The sequence below is a fragment of the Ammospiza caudacuta genome, chromosome 12 (genome assembly GCF_027887145.1).
Source record: "Ammospiza caudacuta isolate bAmmCau1 chromosome 12, bAmmCau1.pri, whole genome shotgun sequence".
Classification (NCBI taxonomy): domain Eukaryota; kingdom Metazoa; phylum Chordata; class Aves; order Passeriformes; family Passerellidae; genus Ammospiza; species Ammospiza caudacuta.
In genome coordinates this window covers 5,503,519-5,512,882 of record NC_080604.1, presented here as the reverse complement: position 1 = coordinate 5,512,882, position 9,364 = coordinate 5,503,519, and the positions used below count along the sequence as shown (strand labels likewise).

At 45.6% G+C, this 9,364-nt stretch overlaps 1 protein-coding gene across 1 annotated transcript in view; it reads left to right on the top strand.

The window, feature by feature from the left end:
• Nucleotides 1-1,265: 1,265 nt before the first annotated feature.
• Nucleotides 1,266-9,364, top strand: part of IPPK (inositol-pentakisphosphate 2-kinase) — a 30,064-nt gene continuing 21,965 nt past the window's right edge. The window contains exon 1 of the mRNA XM_058812771.1: nt 1,266-1,420. Coding sequence (XP_058668754.1) covers nt 1,340-1,420 — 81 coding nt within the window. The 5' untranslated portion in view covers nt 1,266-1,339. The remainder of the gene's footprint in view (nt 1,421-9,364) is intronic.

Genomic DNA, 9,364 nt, shown 5'->3' with positions numbered 1-9,364 from the left:
CCCCTGTCATGAAGAGCCTTGTGAGGACACAGGAAAGAAAAGAGGGAATTTCAGAGAGCCCTTAGGGATTGTTTTAAAATGGTCATTGAAGGGTAAAGTTTCGCTGCTTGTGGTCAAAACTCATAGTCATAAAAATTACTGGATTAAGGGTTCTAAAATTTAATCCTGTGCTTGTGATAGGGAGTTTGGATTTTTAATTGTTTTCTATTTATTGTAAATCATGTATGTGTATATTCATACTTGGGAAAACAGCTTAGTGTTTAATTTTTAAAGAATGTTACACAGATGTTCATCTTTCTGCTTCTAACATTGGGTATTTGAATGACTTGGTATATTGGAGCACAAGGCTAATTAAACAGACACTTGACTGCAAGAGAAAACATCTGTAAAACTCAAACCAGCGTGACTGGAAACTGTGGCTGAACAGACATGGAAGGGACTGCCCAGGGGGATGCTGGAGTCACTGGAGGTGTATAAGGAAAGACTGGATGTGGCACTTAGTGTCGGGTTTAAAGGCGGTGACTGGTTGTAAATTGGACTTGATGGTCTTGGAGGTCTTTTCCAGCCTATTGATTCTGTGAAATGCAATCCCAAAGGGCTCAAATCCTGCCCTATGTTGGATGTTGGACCATGCACAGAGCCTCTGCCACAGCTCATCTTCCCCACAGTGAGCACGTTGTGTGTGCACCCCACACCGCAGAACACTCGGAGCTGGAGGGACCCATCGGGACCAGAGTCCAGCTCCTGGACAGCCCAAAATCCCACCCTGCCCCTGAGAGCAGTGTCCGAACTCTGCCGGAGCTCTGTCAGCTCGGGGCTGTGACCGAGGGATGCTGCTCAGTGCCCGACCCTGCTCTGGGTGGGTTCCTGACAAAGATGAGGTCTCTCTCCAGCCTCCTTCTCTCCAGGCTGAACAAACCAAGTGCCCTCAGCTGTTCCTCATAAGCCTTTCCCTCCCGGTCTTTCTGCATCCTTAGGATGCTCACCAACAACTTAGTCCGTTTTTTTACAGTGTGGCGCCCAAAACTACACACAGGTGGAGGTGAGAGCCCTGCAGAGCAGAGCGGGACCACGCTCTCCTTTGACCGGCCGTTCCCGGAGGCAGAAGATGATTTTCCGCCGCCGGTCCTGCCCGGGCGGTGCCTGAGGGCTCCCGCTGCTCCGGCAGCGCTGCCCGGCCCCGCCATGGCGGCCCCGGCGGCGCTGCCCGGCTCCAAGATGGCGCCCGCGGCGGGCGGGACTTCCCGCGGCCGAGGGCGGGCGGCGCAGCCGCGATGGTGGCGGCGTGAGGCGGCGGGGCCGGCGGCTGCTCCTGCCCTCCGCGCGGCCCGGGCCGGGCATGGAAGTGGAGAAGATGGATGAGAATGAATGGAAGTACCACGGGGAAGGCAACCAGAGCCTCGTCGTCTCACACTGCCAGGTACGGGGCAGCCCCGAGCCGGGCCCGCGTGAGGGGGGCGGCCCGGCGGGAGCGGCCGCTCGGCCCCGGCGCCCGCCCTCGCTGCTTTCTTTGCCGGAGCAGTTTTCTGTCCCGGGGAGATCGGGCCCGTCCCGTGGGGAGGATGAGCCGGCGTTTCCCCGGGCCCTCCGTCACGGCCAGCAAGGATGGCAGCGAGAGCAGCCGGTGGCCGGGCAGCTGCCGCCTGGAGATGGGAGCTGTGGGGAAAAGTGCTAAAAATTCGCCTCTTCCACCATCATTCCCGGGTGTGGGTGATGTGACAGGAGAAAGCGAGCTGCTGAAGGCGTGTTTTTCCCTTTGTCACCGACTGTGGCTCGGTGAGGAGTTTGAGCCCTCGCTGCAGTGCTGGGCCGGGCTCCGACTCTCATTGAGGTTTTTGGCTTTGCCACGGAGCTGCCGTGCCGTGACCCCGCCGGGCACTTCATCCCCATTCTCCCGTGTACCTGTTGGGCTGGTTTTTTGTTTTGTTGATTTTTTCCCCTTTTTGTCTGGGGTTTTTTTTGGGAGGTGGGAGGGGAATGGACGTGTATTTTATTTAAAAATACCAGTAAAATAGATTCAACACTTGAAGCAGAAATGATTAAACAAAGCTGAATCCAATCGAGCAGACTCTGTGTCAGTTTATGCTGACAGTGTATTCGTGCCCCCCTTACATGTGCATTATTTACTTAATACAGTGGAATACATGACCCTTAAAGGAGTTTATTCCTTTTCTAAAAAGTGCCTGTGGCTGTGTTTGTGCTTTAAAGATGTATTTGTATTTTAGTTTAAAAGCTGGTATGGATTTGCCACAGAATGTTCTTGATGACTCATAGATCAAAACTCAGCAAAACCAGAATGTTGAAATGTAGGATTTTTGTAGAAAAAGATCTATAATAAGAGTTGAATCTTGAAAATAATTTTTTAAAATTATGTCTAAATGAATGACTGTAAAGGATGGATTATTTTAATGTCTGTTTTCTGTGTTATAAGTATGAATTAGATGTAAAATATTAACAAATACCAAGCCTGAGAAAATGCTAGAAATCTTGTGGTGCTCTCCAAACTTTAGGAGGGCACTTCTGTGGCTCCGGCTTTTTCCCCCTCTTTTTCTTTATATCAAACACTATTTATAAGCTATTTTTGTGGAAGAAGAACATGTGTGATTTTGTTTCCTGTCACATTGAACCTTGAAAAAGGCAGTGTAGAAACTTCTCAGTCACTGGATGACGGGAACCAGGATAAATAATGGATTATTAGTGATGTAATTGTGATTATCTTTAAAGACGTGGAAAGTGAGGAAGTCAGCCAGTGATTCAGAATAGCTGCTGAGCGTGCCAGTTCTCTCTTTAACAAGATGCTAAAACTTTTTAAAGTTAGAGTGAAAGTGAAATAGATACATTTTTTCCTTTATACACAACTTTGAAACAGGAGAGCTTACATTTTGGATCTTTGTGTCTATTGATGACAAGGTCTGGTAAACCTGAAGCCTATAAATACTATTTAGATGTTAATTGTAACTTTGTGTCTCTTAGGAACAGGATATGCTTGCACCATTAATCATCGTGCTTGTGATCACCAGTGTGGAGGGATCAGCAGCACAGCTAAGACATTTTGACTGTTCTCACTTCATCCTGTAGCTTCCCAGTTCATGTTTTTTGTGTATCAGTGCAGGAGGAAGGGACAGGGATTTGGTGGTGGTGGGAGAGACGTGAATGGATGCTCAGATACAAGTGAGAGGCCAGATTGGAGCCGTGCATGTGCTTGTGGTTCCCATGTTCTGATGTGGTGTTTTGAAATGTGGAGAGAAAGCTGCTCCTTGCCTCTCTGTGTCTAAGCCTCTCTTCCTTGCTTTTGGAAAATTTGAGAAGTTTTACTTTTTAAACTACAACAAAAAAGTGAATCCCTATCCTTTTGGAGAAGAGGGCATGAGCTGCTTGGCCTGTCCTGAGACGAGGTCTGGGCTGTTGTGTTTGAGCTGCTGCTCTCTGCCCCGTGCCTTGGAGCTGAGAACAGCAGTGCAGGCTGTGTGGGCTGGGTGGGCAGCCTGGCTGGACCCTCCTGCTGCAGCCTGTGGGGCTGTGCTGGCCTGGGCATGGACAGGCAGGGCTGTGGGGCCCGTGCTGTCACAGGGAGCTCTCCTGGGCTTAGGGCTCTGCTCAGTTCCTGGGGTTGCTCCATTCCCTGTAGGTGCCCTTTAAGACTTGAATGTAAGGCATTGTTAATCCAGAGAGTACCAAATGAAAAAGTTGGTCATGGAAAAGTCACATGGCCAGCACACAGCTCTGCTGGCAGGAGCTGGCAAGCCCTGGACACCGGCGACACGCAGCCACTTTCCAGCTTTGTCTGGCACTGGGATGTGCTGGCATCCTATGGAACGGGCTCTGCTCTTTCCATGAAAGTGCTGTCAGTGCTCTCTGTGCTTTTTCCTCTTGCTGGTTATTAATCCTGCAGGGTGTAACAGTGACAGGAGTGTCACTGTGTGCTGAAATCACTGCAAGTGCATCTCTGCTCCCTGTCCCTGCAGTGCAGGATAAGGATCCTGAGGCACACCAGGGGCTGTGCAACACATCTCTTCTTACAGTGGTAGCTTTACAGAGTTACTTTAATTAGTTTGGCAGCATTTAGGCAGTGATCCGGGGAGTGAAGATGGAATGCCTGCCCAGCATTTCCAGTTCCCATTGTTATCACTGGAGCTCTGTGCTCGTTTGCTTGATGAGCACTCAAACTTCTGCTTTAATGAGTTTTTAAAGTTTCAGTTCTGGAGACTCTAAAGTTCCAGAGGATGTACAGAACTATGGTATAAATGTCTCTGGTAGTCAGGCTTTTCCTTTTGGTTTTTATTGAAGCTGTGAATGAATGAATTCAAATTGAAACTGAGTTGTGGTCAAAAGGCCTTTGTGTAGTCTTGCAGTCTGCTGAAGTGCTAGAATGATCAGACAACTTTCCTGCCTCATGATTCTAGTGTGAAATAAAGCTGGTGACTGTGAGGTGTTGGTGAGACATCTGTGCTGCAGGACAGATACAGATACAGCTCCACAAACCCTCAACCAAGCACCATCACAGCCATCCAGGTGCTTTAGAAAGGAGGTTTCTTTTTCACAGAGTTTTTTAGTGGAGAGTCACTCCTTCTGCTTCAGATTTGGCTTCAGATTTTATTAGAAAGAGAGCAAAACAGTGCTTTCCCTCCTCCTCCCTCCTCATGAGCAGCAGAGAGGGTTCAGAGGAGCTGCTGCAGGGCTGTTATCTCCTGGTTAGCTGTTGTGTCTTTCTGCAGCACAGATCAGAGCTGGAAATCCTCCTCTGGAGTTCTGCACTTGGGTCAGTTGCTTGCTCTTATGGAACACTTAACACTTCATTTCAAAAGGCTTCAGGAGATGTTTGTAGAAAGTAGTGTAAGCAGCTCGAGGAGTAATAACTTGGATTTCCTTCTGCTGTTGAAACATGTGCTGGTGGTCTGCAGTAGCTGCTGTATGACGTGGAGTATGTACATTCCTCCTGGCCTCTCTTTTACTTCTTGTGTGTTGGGATATTGTGCTAACCAAAACCCTCATTTTGAAATACATTTGAACATTAAACTTGTGTTTCAGGGTGAGTATGGGGAAGTGGAAAGTAGGAGGCTTTTCCCCCCAGCTTGGTTTTTATTCAGTGAGATGGTCTAGAACAGCCTTGTCATGCTGTTGCAAAAGGTTGTGGTTTATGGCTTCAGATGCCTGGATTGTTAGTGTTCATCTGCTTTGTGTCTTGGAATGTTTGCAGCTCCAGCAGATTTCTTTGGGTTTTGGTACAGGACTTAATTAGAAAAACGTGAACCATCTCCACAGCATCTGTGAGCTTACAGGTAGGGAAAGGAGAAGAGATGGAGAAGGTGAGGGAAGCAGCTGAGGAGTCTGGATGAGGGAGTCAAGGCAGGTAGTGAAGCTCACAGAAGATTCTCAAATTTGTGCCTGTATTAGACAAATAATATGTCTCTTTGTGATATTTATTTTCCCTTCAGGACCTGTAGTGAAGATGCAGGATGTCCAGTGCTGCTTTAGAATCCTTCCCAATCCTTGTGCTGGCTGCACAGGGGCCTGCAGAGGAGCAGGGAGAGAAGGGATCTGGTGTTTTAGCAGCAGTCTCTGCTCTCACTGTGTGTGCAGCTGCTTCTGCTGGCACCTGCATTGTGATGGCTGCACAGCAGGGCAGGAGGTCACTGTCTGCAGAGAGGCATTGGGTTTGGGACTTTGCAATAACTCTGAGAAAGGGATTTGTGTCAAATCAGGGTAGATAATTGTTCCTCATAATGCCTTTGCATTATGAAAGAGTTTTTCTGTGGCTGTTGGTTGTTTTGTTTATAAGAGTAATGACAAGTTCAGTTCTGTTGCAATGAACTGACTTGAGGAGAGGACGGGATTGTGTGTTTAGACAGAAGGGTGTTGCTGAAAGAGTTGAAAGCTTCTGGTTGGAATGACTTCATTATGTGCAGCTTTCCTCTGCTCTTGTTTGGCAGAAAGGGATGATGCTGATCATTACTTGCTGTCGTTGAGGGAATCTTCTTAAGGTGCTTTTTCTGATGATGTCATTTTGTACAAGGCCCAAAACTCGTGTGGCCTGTTTCTTCTCTTGTTTTTCTGTGTGGAGCTGCCTGAATCTGTTTGTGCTATTGAAGTTTGTGTAAGTACTGATGCCCCCCCAAACTTCTGAATTGTTCCTGAAAAATTCCAGATCCCTGACTAGAAAGCAATTTTTTTTTCAGCTGTGTTCTGTTTTCTGTTCAGTTGTGTTCTGATTGTTTTTTTCTTTTCATTAATATCTATAAATGTCTTGATTTCATGAAAATATAGAACAGGATGATTATTTCTGTATTAAAGAATCTTCAGTTAGGGAAATTTTGCTGTTCCCGTGGATATAAATACAATAGTTAATTAATAATGGCCTCTCTGAATTTTGCTCTGATTAAACATGGCTACATTCTGGTCTCTTAGTTCTTTTACAGAAAGATATTACCAGAAAGAGTAAAATGCAACTTGTATTTATTGAATTTTAATTTGACTAATTGGGAAAGGCACAGTTATGGTAAGACTTGAACTTAAACATCTTTGTCTCCTTGATGAGATTCTGGTGTTTACATTCCAAACCTGTGCTGATGCCTGCTTCTGATGCATTTGGCAATCATGTAATGTAGGGAGGAGTTCTGCATCTGATTCTGTAGAATTTTCTGTCTCTTCTGTTCGATGTTTGGGTTTTGTTTGTTATTTTTTAATTTCATAGGGCATTTCTTTGACCTGGACTCTCCAGCATTGTTGTTTTTTTGGGTGTGTGTGTATCTCAGCAGTGTCTAACAAAACAGTGTTTAACAAAACCCCCACACCTGCACCCCTTTTGCCTGCTTAGACAAAGGACAGGAGGACAGTTTGATGACTGAAGGGAATAGTCCTTCTTTCTTAGATGATTTTTTAGCATTTTATTTACTTATTGCAAACAAGTGGAGGAGCTTCTGCCCAAATTGACTGAAGCAGCTCTGAAAACCAGTTGAAAAAGCCAAGTGTGTAATCAGGGTGTGTAATCAGTGAAAAGAGAGGAAGAGATGCCTGTCCTGCTGGGAACAACAATGAGGATTTTATGAACAGAGGGCAATCACCAGTTTGAGGTGGAATTTGGGAACCTTTGTGACACCTGCATTAAACTGTTGGATTCCTTGCATTGACCTTGGCTAATTGATATTTACATGCACATCTATGGTCAGTGGATGAGAAAAAAAAGTTTTGTATTTGTTTGTGTTTAATTCTTTGGCTAAACAGGTACAATGTGACTGTGGATGCCATAACTAATTGACCTAACTCTACTTGAGTACAATCTGCAAAGGTTTTACTGTAAACAAAGAATTAAAAGTTGAAAGTACTTCCAGTTCTGTGAATTAGCTGTGAAGCTTTTTATTGACACACACTTCTCCAAAGTTATTAGATTGAGTCAACATCAAGGAATTTTAATTCTGTGTCAGGATTTCAATTCAATATTGTACCAGTGGTTAACTGTAAATTTTTCTTGTGTTTCCCAGGTTTCTGCAGTGCAAGGATGCTCTGAATGCAGAGTGGTTCAGTGCCTTCCATGGAGTGCAAGGGAAGGTGGCACTGGGTGGCAGGGCTGCATGTGGAGAGGAGAGAGAGCAGAAAAGCAGCAATTAAAACTTTTCTTGTAAGAGTGCCTTAAGTTTTGTAGATGCAGATGGGGAAGCACAGCCTGAGTGTGGATGGAGATGGGAGACAGAAGCTCTGCTCCAACACTAATCCCAAATGACAGCAATCATTTACCTGCAGCAGCAGCAGCACCTCGCTCCTCCCTGCAGAATACTTATTTATTTCAGAGGTGCTCTCTTTTGCTAATAATGAGGGTTGGAGCAGACTTGTCTTTTGGTGACCTTCTTTGGAAATTCAACTCTACTGTGGGTCAGTTTTTTTCCTTTTTTTGGTGTGACTTTTGAGAATGCTGAAGGAAGGCAATATCATTAAAATGTAAAACCAATCCCAGTCTTGCAGTCAAACTCAGGAGGTCATTAGCCTTGATTAAAAATGATCCTGTTTTTTTCTGGTTGGATTCAGTGCTGGCTCAAACTTGAATGAGTTCCTTTTGCAGTTGAGATCAAGTTGTTGTCTCAAAAATATTTCTTTTGTGTCTGTAGCAGGTGCTTGCAATGCAGTGCTGGAGTTTCTGTGCCTTTTCTGTATCTGCCCTCACTGACAGTGGCTGTGGGTTGAGTAAAGCAGCCTGGCTGACCCAAAGCTGTGTAGGAGTGCTCAGTCTGAGCCTGCTTCATTCACTCTTTTGGTTCTTCCTCCCTCCCAGCCTTTCAGTGGATGTGTCTGTGACATGGAATAAAGTGTCAGGGAGGTGTCCTGACCCCCTTCAAGTGTCCTCCCCAACCTGCCTTTTTTTGGGAAGGAGCAGTCACTGGGTTCTGCATGAGCACAAAGTGGCTTAGCTGCCTTCTGCTTGGCTTGTTCTGGATGCTGAGGATTATTCACTTGTTCTAACTGTCCATTTAATTATTTAACTCCGTTCTAATCCCTTTTACTGTTTGACTCTGTATTTCCTGCCCCCATTAATAATTTCCTGGAATGCCTGCTTTCCCCTGCATGCCGTCAGATGACTTGGCAGCTTAAAGCTGGGGTGAGTGTGCTGCTGATAGAGGGGGATTCAGAGCAGCTGAAAGGGAGGGAGCTCAGGGTGTGTTTTTATGTTCTGATTGCTACAACTCACCTGTCTGACAGATGGATGAGGCATTTCATGTGCTTTTAAATGTTAAGGAGCATTTTTCCTTGTTTCCATGTGCTGTGCTCCCCAGGCAGTGCCAGTGCACATGAGGGTCAGGCATCAATGGGTTTATTCATCCTGCTCTCTCTCTGGTAGGTGTTTGCACCTCATAGCAGTGGTGTATCACTTGATATCACTTCAGGTGATCTGATTAGCTGCTGTGGCTGAAGGGCAGACATTTCCTTCTCACTCTTGCAGAGTGCAATCATTAAATTCTCTCAGAATTGGTACCATCTGTGCGTTGCAAGGTTACAGAGGCTTAGCTATAAAGTGAAACCTGAGGTAGTGCTTGACTCTCATGGGAATCAAGATTATAACCAAGCAGGAAAATAAATTGTAATGAGCACCTGAATTCTGATGCAAGCTGTGAGCTGTGTGCTAAAGAAAACAAGTGTCATGGGGGGTTTGCTTTCAAATAAGGGTTTGCCATATTGAATGGTGTAAAGCCAGATGCCATGCCAGAAATCCTTTATTCATGTTAAGAAATAAAACCATTGTTCTTCAAGGACTCCTGTGCTAAATAAAAGAGTATTGTTCCTATTTCTGAATGCTTCTTTGCACTATGTGTGAGCAATTGCTAAACTTCCTCCATACTGGCAGGAAATGTAGCTTTCCTCACTTTGTTTTGTGTGA